The 13,936-nt window shown below is 38.5% G+C and overlaps 3 protein-coding genes across 4 annotated transcripts; 1 reads left to right on the top strand and 2 right to left on the bottom strand.

The window, feature by feature from the left end:
* Nucleotides 1-57: 57 nt before the first annotated feature.
* Nucleotides 58-4,823, bottom strand: LOC135162044 (sodium/hydrogen exchanger 8). Its single transcript, XM_064120132.1, has 3 exons — nucleotides 2,675-4,823; nucleotides 2,132-2,469; nucleotides 58-1,149 (listed from the first exon to the last, which is right to left on the bottom strand). The coding sequence occupies exons 1-3, from the start codon at nucleotides 4,484-4,486 to the stop codon at nucleotides 1,125-1,127; spliced, it is 2,175 nt and encodes a 724-aa protein (XP_063976202.1). The 5' UTR covers nucleotides 4,487-4,823; the 3' UTR covers nucleotides 58-1,124.
* A 110-nt stretch (nucleotides 4,824-4,933) lies between these two features.
* Nucleotides 4,934-6,202, top strand: LOC135162458 (DNA replication complex GINS protein SLD5). The gene is made up of 2 exons (XM_064120943.1): nucleotides 4,934-5,151; nucleotides 5,210-6,202. The coding sequence occupies exon 2, from the start codon at nucleotides 5,360-5,362 to the stop codon at nucleotides 6,023-6,025; it is 666 nt and encodes a 221-aa protein (XP_063977013.1). The 5' UTR covers nucleotides 4,934-5,151; nucleotides 5,210-5,359; the 3' UTR covers nucleotides 6,026-6,202.
* On the bottom strand, nucleotides 6,041-13,446 carry LOC135161910 (ATP-binding cassette sub-family C member 4-like). 2 transcript variants are annotated; one of them, XM_064119897.1, is made up of 8 exons: nucleotides 13,159-13,446; nucleotides 11,225-11,467; nucleotides 10,940-11,144; nucleotides 8,468-10,454; nucleotides 8,102-8,332; nucleotides 7,735-7,965; nucleotides 7,317-7,618; nucleotides 6,041-7,211 (listed from the first exon to the last, which is right to left on the bottom strand). In XM_064119897.1, exons 1-8 carry the CDS (start codon nucleotides 13,230-13,232, stop codon nucleotides 6,486-6,488), a joined length of 3,999 nt encoding a protein of 1,332 aa, XP_063975967.1. In that variant the 5' UTR covers nucleotides 13,233-13,446; the 3' UTR covers nucleotides 6,041-6,485. The 2 variants fall into 2 exon arrangements, with proteins under 2 accessions (XP_063975967.1, XP_063975976.1); XM_064119906.1 differs by lacking the exon at nucleotides 13,159-13,446 and adding an exon at nucleotides 12,891-13,020.
* Between the last annotated feature and the right edge of the window lie 490 nt (nucleotides 13,447-13,936).

The raw sequence follows: 13,936 nt of genomic DNA, 5'->3' as shown, positions 1-13,936 counted from the left end.
GGGAAGTTCGTTGTACTTAACATCCAGTGAACATATATATGAAATAAATAGCATTAGTTCATTTGTATAAACTATCCAGTTTTATTGTCCATATACATTATATTTTTTCCATTAAGATGGCTCTCCCGTAGGATGAATAAAATATTTCGCGTTTTTAATAAGAAACAAAATCGACTCGAGCATTTTCTAGTAAAACTTATGTGTAGTGATGCCAAACAACGATTTTTCTCACATGAACGAGTGACTCATAAAAGACTTGCCATGATCTAATTCGATAAAAACTGATGAGCAATCATTGCTCGGGGGTTTTAATTAATTAATTTCCAGCTTCGTTCCCAATTCGCAAACACCTCAACAGAGAACGGGTCAACTGCATGCTACCACAGATAACTTATAAAATTTTCGTTAACTTTGGCAAAAAAAATGGGAAATAAATTGGACGTGACGCAAATCTACATTATGCTCTAGCTTTAAATGAGACAAACAATTAATTAATCATCAATGACTGTCCAAGGACAGGTCCTTTTTTTACTTGGCAGCACTACTTTTAAGATACCTGAGACATAAATTCATATGGGAACATTCACTATGATACAAATCCTCTTGTCGCTCTCACGCATAAATACATACATCAAGTATGGTTGAAAAATAATTGAAGAAATTATGCTACATAATCGTTTAGATATAAATCTTGGACGGAATAATAGTATACTAACATACGCGTTGAGAAAATGCATATTTGACAAAATGAGGTTTGGCTTTGCCTGCATCTGTATCTGTCAAAATGGCATTTACCAGCAAATGAATAACATTATTTTATATTGCTGAGCCCGAAAACGGCATTTCAACTGAGCGAAGCTATTTATCAGGCACAGCAACAGAAAATTTTTTTCCTCGAAAAAAAAAATGTTTTTTTTCTCGTAAATTAATTTTTTTTACTATAAATGATCAACTAATACCCCTCGGCCAGCCGTTCGGTACAAAAAATATTCTAAATTGGCATTAAATTTTCTATTTCTATCGCATGAAATAGTTTCTACTATAAAATAAAAGGTAAGAGAAATCTTAAGTTTCAGCCTCACTCCAATTATCCTCCTGCTGTGAGTCGATCTCTAAATCAAATATCAATCGGACAAATCCTCGAAAAGTCTGTAAAATGAACGTTCGAGAGAGTTAAATTCAGTTTAAAAGTTGAGGTAAAACTTGGTTTTAGATTCATTGCAATTACAATAACTAAGTAATCACTTTTCACTCTCAGTTTGTCGTGCTGTGACTGGACAATATCATTGTTTTCAATGAATACATGAAAAAATATAGTTTTAATTTGTTGAATAGAACTCGCTTATGAACGTCAAGGGTAAGACATTTCATATTGACTAGAGAATATTAGGTATTCCAGAGTGTGGGAAACCCGTATTAAGAAGCTTATGAAAAATTGTCAATTGTTATCTATTTTAATATCGATATCAGCAGTAAATCGACACCGGTGAAATGTTCATTGACTCAATGTGATATTGAACGTCCATTGGACACCTCAGTGACTCGAGCACGACCAACCGAGTGTTAATAGTTACAAAAGCAAACGTCTGCCACCACAGTTAGATTTTGAAACACTGAGGCTTGAAAAATTATGAGAAACTGTACCTTGTGTAGCCTTACACAATCTGTAATCGATTTCCTAACGAAAAATGCGATGAAGATGATATAGACCTGCTTGTCTATGTTCCAATTACCGTCTAGTCCTATTACTTAGACTGAAAATACTAATCACAGCGACGGTTTGAAAGTATAAAACACTGGAATGCATCATATGACTCTAGTCGATAAGAACATAGACAGCCATAAATTCACAGACTTCAGAGAAAAAATAATGATTTACCACCACGACGAATGAAAAAATAAATAAACAATTCACAAGCAAGATGTCGAAACGAATATCTGCAATCATGATAATAAAAAAAAGTTCTCCCTTTGGAAAACATGATGACTAGACATGATAATTCTGGAATGATTTAGCAACACCAGGCAGCGGCACAGTCCTGTTCATTTATAATCAGGAAGCAGAGAGTCAAGTTTATAGCAAACACACGATAGACACCCTGAAACACGCAATTAAATACTCAATATAGACCCATGACTTGGACGTCCTTTTTTCCCTGAACTATGGCTACTATCACTCCTACTCTCCGTTGGTGCACCGACAGCAGTCAGATGCGTTGTTGATGCAGTTGTCGTTTCCTCGTCAGACTCCATGGGGCTTATTCTGATAGCTTGGTACCATTGATTCGTTAGATCCGTCATCTGAGATTTGCAATCTTTCAATTCTTGTTGGGTAAACCGACGTGTGAAGAAGGGAATGAAAAACTTGAGATCCCATCGAGCAAATCCGCGAATTCTTGACTGCATGAAGGATACCTCCATTTCTTCTTCAGTGAATTCTGATAAATGCTCGGAATCAATCGTTTGTCCCTGGAATCAACAATATTCGTTAGGGAAGTGCTTAATGTGGAGTTCCCTAGCCTCAGAGATTCAATTTCACTGGTATCATTGGGATAAAAAATTATCCATCAATTCTTTTGTGATATTTTCTAAAATTATTTAAAGGGAATATTTCGAGATTTGAATAATAAAAATAAGATTCTTAAAACAAAAATTATGGAGAAAAACCACTCACCCACTCCCGAGTTTTGCTGAGAGAAATTTCCTTGTCCCTCCTCTTCCTCCTGCTGTTCTTCTGTTTTTTCTCCGCCCTCATGAACTTCAACAGCGGCATCGTCGATCCTCCAAACACCAAAGTTGTGAACAAAACAATGATGAGAGTAGTGGTAATAATCACATGTCTAGTTTCATCACTGAAATTCAAATGCAGTGACAGTGCATAAGAAATGGCCCCTCTCAGGCCGCTGAACCACATAATGAACATCATCTTCTTGGTGATCCGATGTTCTCTGAAACGATTGACCAGCAGTGCTAGTGGAAAGATATTTGCAGCTCTACCAATGAGACATAAAATTAACGACCAGACAACCAGGGCCGGCTCAAACCGATGTCTGAAGCTGAATAACGCCAGTCCCAGATATGCGAAGACACAAGTTTCAGCAATGAATGCCAGTGTCCGCATAGTCTGCTGCATCGTAATCTGAGTCACTGTGGATAGGTTAAAATGCGTGTAATGTGACATGACAATTCCATTAAATAAAATCGCCATAATTCCGGACAGATGTATTCCCTCGGCAAGTACATAAGGTGCGTAGGTGAATACCAACATTATTCCAAACTCCAACGAAGGATTTTTTCTCAAATCTACGTGCTTCAACAACAACGCACTTATCAACGCAAACACAACGCCAATGCCTGCTGATGCGAAGAACATCAAGCAAAATCTGTTGAGACCAAGGACAATGGCTTCACCAGTGGTAGCTCCATTATTAGATTCGAGAACAGATGTTGTCAGAACAATAGCAATGGCGTCGTTGAGAATTGATTCTCCAAACACCAGCATGTTTAGCACTGGATCAACATCTAAAGCGTGAAAAATGGCAACTGTTGCTACTGGATCGACAGCAGAAATTAGGGATCCAAATGCAAAACTCTCGACGAAACTCAATTTATAGGCAACTTGTGCCAATCCCAGTAGATAAATTCCAGCACCCACGACGAAAGCTGATATTGCAGTTCCGAAAATAGCGAATACCAGAATGCTTCCGATATTTTGAAAGAAATTACCCTTGTGCAGATTGTACCCAGATTCGAAGATAATTGGTGGTAGCAGAACGAGGAAGAAAGCTGTTGGTGAGAGGACCTCTTCCTTCTTCCAATTAGCGATGTTCTTATGGGACATCATGTTGATTATCATGCCAATAGCACCGCCGAGAAACACAATCACCACTGATTCTGGAAGATATTGGAAGTTTGTTTGCAGCATCAGATGGATGAGGAGGATTCCCAGAGCCAGGATGCACAAGACGAAGAAGATGGACATGGAACTGTTGTGCTCCTCCTCTGCGGATCCTTTGTCTGGTAATACTGGCTCCACTGGAGTTGCAGTGGTCGTACTGATATTGGTGTTATTGGCAGCTTCCGATGATGGTAAGGAACTGGATTCGATTGACTCACCTTTTGCACTTCTCTCAGTGGTGATGTGAAGAGGGTTATCCTCTGGTCGGACATCTGAAGCTGGCTGTTTCTCCTTTTCAGGTTTTTTATCAGCCGCAGTCGAATTTTGTGGATTTTCGGTGACATAAGGGGTTTTTGGTTTCGCTGTTTTTTCCTGCCCTGGGATGACTGTTTCATTCTTCAGAACGATTGGATGCACTGAGGACAATGCTGAGACTGTGCTAGTCGATACTTTTGGATTCTGGGTTCCAGATGTTACATTTTGATCTCCCAGCGACACATGAAAAACTGAACTGATCACGATGAGGAGAAACAATCCAGCCCAGGGACATTCTCTCAGCTTTAATAACTTTATTCTTCTTGTGTCCATGATGATTTAACGCACATGTTATGCTATAATTCAAGCCTGAAGATTGACGTGTCCCTATTGTTGATATAACTAGATATAACTTTCTTAACCTTCGCCGACCTCTGAATGATATACTGACCACTTGAAAAAAAAATTCTATAACGGACCGTTAGATCTGAGGACTAGTGTGGTTTACTTAATTTTCGTGGTAATATGCTCCGAAGTTTTAATCCCTTCATAGAGAGTTTATGTCATACTAGGACCACTTTTTTTATTATTGAGGTATTGCGAATTATAGCGAAACAATCACTTGTTATTATCAGAATGTGAACTTCAACACCATCAAATTCCTGAAAACTGACCAATCACACGTCACTCTTAGTCAGCTGATTTCAATCGCATTATAGAAATCCGCCCTCTTATGGATAGTCGTTTACATGAGTTCTACTATATAATAATATTGTTAGTCAGTCTAAAAATTCAGTTTATTGTATAAACAATGCTTTGGTAATATCAATCATAAATGATTCTCAAATTGGGAGTATAGAGGATACAGATCTCCAGCATCAAAGGTCTTGTTGCGAGACCATAAGTGCTGATTTCTGTGTGGGGGGCTGATTTCTGTACGTCACAGGCAGAACCTTCATACCTACAGGGTGAAATGAAAATTTGTGATTGATGATAGTGTAGGTTCCGTCACAGTCACTTTGGAATCTGAATTATCAATGGTGGATTTGTTTTCAGTTCCAGAGCATACATAACGCTTTCTATCACATGTGTACAAATCAAATCGTGCTGAAAACAGTAAACACATCGTTAAAAAACTCCAAAAGAATCTTCCATTGGATTCAATTCATAAATTGAAAGTAGAAATCAATAAAATCTCGTTTGAACATGGAGGAAAGCATAGAAGAAGCTGCTGAAGGGCACTCAATAACAGATACCAGTGACGACGGTGAAGAGAGAACTGCTGCTGAAATCCTAACTGACATGGAAAATGCCTGGATGAATGAGAAATTTTCCCCCGAAATTCTTCCACACAAATCAGCCCACGTTGACTGTCTCCTCCACCACATCGCCTACATGGATGAGAATTTGAACAAATTGCCAAAAGGTGACTTGAGATTGACAATACACAAAATGGAAATTGATAGAATCAGATACTTGATTGCTAGCTACTTGAGAATTCGATTGGAGAAGATTGAACGTAATGTCATCGAAATTTTGAAGCGTGAGGGTCAGAGAGGTGAGTCCACTCGTTATTTAACCGACGGTGAGCTTAAATATGCCAATGAATATGCTGTTAACATGGAAACACTATTCAAGACTTTGGTCCTCCAGCATGTACCCCAGAACTTCCAGGAATTGGAGGCCGATAAATTGTCAATAAAACCCAACATGAATACTCATGTATTTCTGAGGGCGAATAAGACAATAGAGGGTATCATTATTCCTGGAGCTGTCGACGAAGAGGTAGACTTTGTCGAGGGATCTCAACATATTATTCAGTACACGGCTGTTGCTGATTTAGTTAAAGATGGCTCGGTACAACTCATATAATTATTGTAAAACAAATTCTAGCCATTATGAATTCTTTTTTATTCCACAATTTATTATAAAAATATATTTTTTACACAATATTTTTACTTCATATTGAGGACGAGTATCTTAGGTGTCTATTATTAGGAAATTTATTTGTTGAGTTGGTAGAAATAAATTGCTGTAAATTATAACAAATTCTGCTCAAATCATTGAGTCTGCAAAAGCTTTAAGTACACAACAATTCAATCGAGGGTGTAATTTACCCCTATAATTCTCACTTCACGTTTAAATAATAATGGTAGTAATGAGAGTGATAATTGTAATGTAATGGACAAAAATCCGTCTCGTTGTGTCATCTTCTTGGAGTAATTGCTCAAGTAGTCGAGCCACAATGTCATGGTTGTTTCACAAATCAAAAAGTTCTTACGAACACGATTTGTTTTCATTAGTTATTAACTACTTGGTAGGACGGTTAAAATTAAGTTTTAGAAGCACCGTTGGTTTGATCCTGCAGGGCATTCTCAGCATTAAGTTTTGAAGACACTTGGTTGTAACTCTTCTCAGCTATTTTCCTCAGATTATTACTCATTGAGGCACCAGTCTCATTAGCCATTTTTGTTAAGTATCCATCGTTCTTTTGAAATAGTACATGAGGCCTATCAAATTCCACGGCTTGGCCGTGCTCCATGACGAGAATTTTATCACTATCCATAACGGTATTCAGTCTGTGTGCAATTGTCAACACTGTGCAGTCTCGGAATTTTTCGCGAATTGTTCGCTGAATGAGGGCATCAGTGGCTGGATCAACATTGGCCGTTGCCTCGTCTAGCACGAGAATTTTATTATTCCTGGCAATAGCTCGAGCTAGACAGAGCAATTGACGTTGGCCAGCACTGAAATTCGTCCCTCCTTGGGTAACTTGATCGTCCAGAGAGCGACAACTGCTCTTCAGTTCCACCTCCTCAAGGGCGGCCCAAAGTGCGTCGTCCTTGAACTGGTGGAAGGGATCGAGATTGTCACGGAGTGTAGCTGAAAACAGCATGGGTTCCTGAGGTATGATGGAGATAATGCTCCTTAAGTCGTGTAGGCCGATGCTTTTGGTGTCGATTCCATCGATGTAAATTGCTCCGTCGAGGTGTGCTAGATTGAAGAGTGCAGAGATGAGTGAAGATTTTCCTGCTCCAGTTCTACCTACAATTCCCACCTGAAAGAATTTAGATGTTGTTATGATTTGAATCTAAAATCAGGAAGTTCATCGCTTTGGCCTTTTTTTTATTTGAATGCACCGAAAGTTAAACATTTAAATTACCTTCATGCCAGGCTCAATGACAATATTTAAATCCTTAAGAACCGGTGAGTCCTGCTCTGAATATCTCAAATAAACCTGATGAAATTTAATGTGCCCCTGACTTGGCCAAGTTGACATGGGTTTCGAATGAATTTCACTCTCAAATGGACCTTCCTTATCCAGCTGGGTGAATTGCAATACTCGCTCGACTGACGTCATTTGTGCAACCATTTCCGCAGTCTGACGCATTCCATGTTGAAGCATGCCACAGAGAATCAAAATTTGTGATATAGCCAGACCAACATTTCCAGCAAATGTTCCTTCTAAATATGCAATATTCATATCATGATTTATCGCTCTTGTGTGAATGGACTGGGTAAATAAAAATGTAAAGATACCGGTGAAAATAATAAAAGCAGAAGAATAAACGAAATATTACCGTTCTTCAGAACAATGAAGCTGTAAGTGATAAAAGCAACAAAAGCGATGGTAACTGCATCCAGCCAAAGTCCAAAGGCCGTACTCGTTGAGATCAGCAGTGAGTTGGCAGCTGTATGAACATCCTGATGGCAATCGAATTCTTTTTTCAGCATTTCCTGTCCCGTAGCCGATCGAATCGTCGCCAGTCCCGCTAGTGACGCATTAACGTGTGAATAAACTGGACTTTTTGCTGAAATAATCAGACATTATACATTTCACTTGTCGTTCAAGACAACTACGAAATAGGACGAGTGGCATACCATTAAGTTATCCCACAGAAAGCACGAGTAACATAAAATTTTTGCTTGAAGATAGTAATTTCTTACTGATGCCTTCCAAACGTTTGATATCCTGCGCTGTTGCCAAGTATATTGTTCTTATTTTCCAATAGAAGAAACCCATTATTATCATGGGAAATACTGTCCACCAATTGATAATGAGAACTTGAGCCAGAATTCCAACCATTACTGCGAATATCTGGATGGCATCTATTAGGGCCATTGGGAGGAGCTCGTCGACACAGCCAATGTCTTTGGAAAATCTGTTGAGAATACGACCTGAGAAATGGAAAATGTATAAGTTTCAATAAGTTTTATCAAAAATAAAAAACAATCAAGATCATGTCCCCAGTTTTCCGGAGAGGCAAGCAATAATCGGAAGACATATAATTATAAAAAGTTAGCAATATTTACCTGAGGGATTGGTATTGAAAAATCTCATTGGAGCCTTCAGCAAGCACGAGAACATAAGGTTGTGGAGGTTCTTACTCGCACTCATACAAATTTTGTAGAACATGATGTTTCTGGCGGTTGTAAAGATAACACATCCTCCTATGAAGATTCCATAGATCCACAGTGCAGTATCTTTGTCGTAATAATGTTCAGAATTTTTAGGGAAGGTTGGAATTGCCGTAATATTCGATGGGATTTCCGAACTACTCATATTAATCCTTGTATCTAGGGTATCATTAACCGCACCAAATCCATCATCCCCATCGATCTGTGATGAGTTCATTTGGTTTTTCAATTTCAATTCCTCCTGATTAGTCCAGTAAGCGACCCAATAATCAGACCCGCTGCTTCCCAACTGACCCAAGACCATCAGCAAAAAGAAAATACTGAGAACTAAATAACTGCCCCCAGCCCTGAAGTACTGCCAGAACAACGAGGAGGAGACTTCCCCTTGAGCCATTAACTCCTCGGTCTCCTCGGGCTCTTTCTCAGGTTCATCGTATCCCGTCGAAAAATAAGAGACTTCCGACACTGGACTGACCTCTCCATCGCCCATTTGTTCCTTTTCTTCCTCATTACTGTCAGATTCGTCCAGCAATTCAAAATCATTCTGTTGGAAATCCTGGTAACTCCCCTGTTTCTCAATGACTCCATTATTCAGCAGAATGACAGTATCAACATCCTTGAGAAACTGCACCTGATGAGTGACTAAAATCCTCGTTTTATTCACCAAATACTCCTTGAAGCACCCCTCGAACAAACTTCTACCCACTTGTGTATCAACAGCTGACAGAGGATCGTCAAACAGGTAGATATCAGCCTTTCGATAAACCGCTCGCGCGAGATTGATTCTCGCACGTTGCCCACCACTGAGCGCTGTACCACGTTCTCCAACCAGTGTTCTATCCCCTTGGGGTAACTGGACAAAGTCCTTCAGCAGAGAGCAAGCACGCACCACCTGACGATATCTCGCCTCATCATATGGTTGGCCAAAAACAATATTATTCCTCACACTTCCAGCAAACAACCAAGGCTCTTGACTGGCATAGGATATCGTCCCCCCCACTGCAACATGACCATGACTTGCATACAGTTCTCCTAGAATTAACTGCAACAAAGAACTCTTGCCAGATCCAACTGGCCCCACCACTGCTGTCAGTGTTCCAGATTTGATTGTAACATTTATATTGTGAAGCGTATTGACAATGGAATCATCGTTCCAGGAAGCACTGACCTCCTTCATTTTAATGGCTGTGCTTTCAATTGGTGATGCTTCAATTGCGAATGGATGTTTCTCTTCCAGCAGCAAAAAATTTTGAAGACGTTTAATCGTAACAGCAGCCTCGGAGGCAAATGTTATGGCCAGTGGGAAGAAGATTGCCATTGTACATTGCAAACGATTGTAATACTGTGCCATTGAGAAAACCTTATCAGCTGATATTACGTGTCCCAGAAGGACGTATGCCATCACAGTGAAGTAGAGGGTCGTACGCTCGGTGAAAACAAACGTTGCTCGATTGAAACCACGCAGATAAGATATCACTGTCAGGACATCGATTTCTTTTTTTCTGGCGAATGACACGAGCTCTTGGAAAGGCTTCTCCCATGTATACATTTTTATGACTTGTATACCAGTGATTATTTCACTCATTAAACGCACTCGCTCATCAGTGCGGACTGCTATCTTCCCTCGAAGTTTCAGGGTCAATCGGCTCAAGTAGCCTTGGAGGGGTATTGTTTGGATGATAATGAGAAATATGCCGGCTAAAGTCGCGATCTGGACGTTCTGCCAGATCAGATATGCTATTGCTGCACCCTGAATTGGCATTATCCAGATGTAATGGAGGAATACGAATACTGAGTCAAATCTACCCACGTCATTTGACAGGAGATTGATTATTTGACCTCCAGCTGTTTTATTTGCTGAATATCGGGAGAGCCGGAGAATCTGAAAAAATTGTTGGTGATAATTTTTTCAAGTTGATATCCCAAAAACATCTCCTTAATACGGGAATGTAGATGAAAAAAAGCTCACCAGAGCTTCGGTGAGCATATATGGAAGTGGTGAGTGGCCATTATTTTATCGGTGTCTTTTATGAGTATATATTTATAGAAACAAGTAGGTTAAATGAGTCTTTTTTCATAGACAATTCAATTGACTCTAGGAATTACAGTCATTATTCTCTCGAGGGAGAACAAAAAAATTTTACTATGCACTAAAAATCTCGCGATTTCCGAGTACTCTCGCATTGAAATCTAGCGAGGAAATCATCCTCGAGAGTATTTAAAGTCCGGCAGTATTAGCATTCATTAGCTAGTGAAGGTCAATTGAATAGTTTTTTTCGTTCAAATCTCAACTCGATGCCCCATCGGTCGACCCCCGAAATCTACGAATTAAGAACCATTTTTTTTACGATTTTTCCTTTGACATACCTTCCTGTAAACTAAAGATGAAGCTGCAATTCGCAGTCGCATCCCCATTTCCAGTTGGCCCATGTTCACATGATGATCGATAAGAGCAATTACAATAGCCATTATTATGACACCTGAGGCGTACCCATAGGCTTCGTTTGTTGTGATGGGTGAAAATGGTGCAAAGTGGCTGATAAGGAGACCAAGCACGTAAGGCTGCAAGACCCTGATCGTAAAACAGTTGAACAACGTTCAGTCTCATATTTAAATCATTTCTCGATGTCATTTGCACTTGTCCGTGTTTACCTCAAAGCAGTACATAAAAATGTCCATGCGCCGTAATAAATATAAGACCACAAAAACGTTTTCCTAATGGCAGTGAATAAATTTGGATTTCTTTCCTCTTTCTGAGCGCAATCGCACTCTTTATTCCAGTTCTTCTCTAAAGCATCACCGAGGGGCTCGCTGAGATCGGGTTGTAGAATATTGTGTAAATCTTTCACCTCCAGGTTGTTACTTTTACCGTACGTGAATAATGGCTTCAGCCACCTGGAAAAATTGATATATCCTTTGTATTTATATATGTACATATATTATTCATCTATTTTTATTTCTGTTGGATAAGTGTCCTTTCTCTCTATCTGATGTTAAAATAATTCTGAAAAACCGAAATTTTTTGATTCATCCCAATCGTTCAACGACTGAATGATCGAAAAAGAATACCCGTTTATAAAAAAATTCTGAATAACGAATCCATCCGTGACAATACCCATTATTTGTCAATTATCCTAGAAATGATTCTGCGAATGTCATGAATTTTTCCTGCGCGACTTCCTTTAAAGACTCTAATGAACATTATCCATTACCGTCCATTGAAGTGCAATTCATCATCAACCGCCAAAGATGATGGTTTTCGAAAAATAATTAATGGAAAATACTTAATTACGATTTAAGATTTCTCTTCGAACATGAGTTTTTCAATTGGCGTTAAAAAATCATTACTGAAATCGATTAAAAGTCGAGTCAATAATAGTTCCAATGCCTTTTCCCTCATTTTGGGCGGATACGGAGGAGAGACACTGGCATACTAATAAGAAAATGCAAACAATTTAAAATTCAATATGGCTAATAGGGCTGGGCATCGATATTTTTAGCTTTGACGAGTTAGGGGAACAAGAAATATGAACCCCAGAGGATAGCCATCACATAAATAACGAATTCGTTTTAATACCTCGATCAGATAAAAAATGATGAACATAATCATTCACCGTCGCCAAAAAAGCGTAATGATTTTTTTTTTAATTCTTATATAAGATCCACTCAATTGAAACTTAAAAATTGTCTCAATGAGAATGGAATTCCACTTCAATGGATCACACGACAGCGCTACCAGCATTTGCTCCCAATCGATTTTTTACCAATTACTCCCAAAATTGTTCTCAAAATAGAATCCATCATGATTGAAAAAATTGATAAAGTACGACGTTCTCCATTCATTAACAAGAACTAATTATGCAGTCGTGTTGTGTTATCTATCAGGAAGACAGTCGGTCTGAATTATTCCTTTCTAGTCTAAAGAAGAATACATTGTGGACATGCTTATGATAACAATGTTGTTAGCATGTTTATGATAGCAACACTTGAATTATTCAAGTTTTGATAATTCGAGGCATAAATTAAAGGATTGTGAGAGCCGCAGATAGCAAAAGACTATCGTCAACTTTGTGATGAATTTTTCAAACATCCACACATGATTTCTTTCCCAGAATGCAATCAAGAACACTTCGATAAGGAAAAAAGAATAATTCTCAAAAGAGACTTTTTTAGAATATGACTGATAAACATTTCAACACGTTCATAAAGTAATTGATTTCTAATCTCAATATAACTGAAACACTTAACAAATTGATGACCAAGCAATTTCATCATGTGTGTCACTTGACTCGGTTTTTGGATTATTTTTTTTAATTACCCTGACACTGTTTTCTTGTATCAATTGCCCTTTCAATTGGAATGAATTATTAGATGTGACACGAGTCATGAGTGGTATCCATCCACACAATGACAAAGAAACTCTACCTGACATTGAATAAAAATGATACCCTGTATTGCCAATCATAGCCTTGGTTACAATAGCGTCCAGGAACAACTGGCCATAGCAATCCTCTTTCAATGTCACGAACCCCACAATCAGTGGTTATGAAGATGAGCCGAAAATATATATCAAAGCACCAACTCACCAAAAAACTAATTTGCTGACAGGATTTGCGGTCTTTCGTGGATTTGGATTATTATATTTTTTACTGCTGTCCATTTTAATAGTTCACAGAAAGACACGATAATAAAAATTGTAGCTGTTGGGTTGATGACTGGGAATTACATCGATTCCCCAAAAGGACAACAGTATCCCACGATGGCGCGCCACACACTGACCACCGAGAGCAAGAGACCATTGCTCAATATAGTTTACGATGCGGAAGAGCGAATCAGCAAACTTATCGCACTCAAGCAGTAATCGAGCGTTGTTCCTTATCATTTGTGCAGTTAGGCAATTTAGAGTTAATCAAAAGTCAAAATGTAGCATTCGAAATTTAACGGAGAAGAAAAATAACTAAAAAGAACGAAAATTACGGATAAATTAGGAATCGAAATTTGCACCCCTAGCAATGGCAATCAAAACTTGGAGCAGTGAAGCAGATGCTTTACGCACTGGTATCACAATATATGACTATTAAATTTTTTTCATTATCATTATTTGTGTTCAGATTAATTCATTTTATTAGAATTCATTGTACATGTCACGTTAGGGTTGTTAAATGTTATTTATGTCAAAATCCCAATTTGAACAATTACTAAAAATTCAACGACTAGCAGAAGTACGTAAGATTAATGACTGATCAAGAGCCGACATTTGTTTAATTTTTTTTTTATTTTTTCGAATTAATTAAATGTTTTTTTAATCAGTTTTGTATGTAGATTCCCTTCCTTACCAGCAACTGCAGGGTATCTGTAAGTAGT

The sequence above is a fragment of the Diachasmimorpha longicaudata genome, chromosome 1 (genome assembly GCF_034640455.1).
Source record: "Diachasmimorpha longicaudata isolate KC_UGA_2023 chromosome 1, iyDiaLong2, whole genome shotgun sequence".
In the NCBI taxonomy this organism is placed as follows: domain Eukaryota; kingdom Metazoa; phylum Arthropoda; class Insecta; order Hymenoptera; family Braconidae; genus Diachasmimorpha; species Diachasmimorpha longicaudata.
This window is presented reverse-complemented; position numbering and strand designations above follow the sequence as displayed.

Excerpts from the sequence above, each read along its gene's own strand:
- LOC135162044 (XM_064120132.1), bottom strand. The coding sequence starts at position 4,486 with ATGGACACAAGAAGAATAAAGTTATTAAAGCTGAGAGAATGTCCCTGG. Across the intron at positions 2,470-2,674 it reads TCAGCAAAACTCGGGAGTGG|GGACAAACGATTGATTCCGA; the intron begins GTGAGTGGTTTT and ends TGTTGATTCCAG. Across the intron at positions 1,150-2,131 it reads AAAGGACGTCCAAGTCATGG|ACTTTTCGAGGATTTGTCCG; the intron begins GTCTATATTGAG and ends TTCATTTTACAG.
- LOC135161910 (XM_064119897.1), bottom strand. The coding sequence starts at position 13,232 with ATGGACAGCAGTAAAAAATATAATAATCCAAATCCACGAAAGACCGCA. Across the intron at positions 11,145-11,224 it reads TTTTTATGTACTGCTTTGAG|GGTCTTGCAGCCTTACGTGC; the intron begins GTAAACACGGAC and ends TTTTACGATCAG. Across the intron at positions 10,455-10,939 it reads CATCTTTAGTTTACAGGAAG|ATTCTCCGGCTCTCCCGATA; the intron begins GTATGTCAAAGG and ends CAATTTTTTCAG.
- LOC135162458 (XM_064120943.1), top strand. The coding sequence starts at position 5,360 with ATGGAGGAAAGCATAGAAGAAGCTGCTGAAGGGCACTCAATAACAGAT.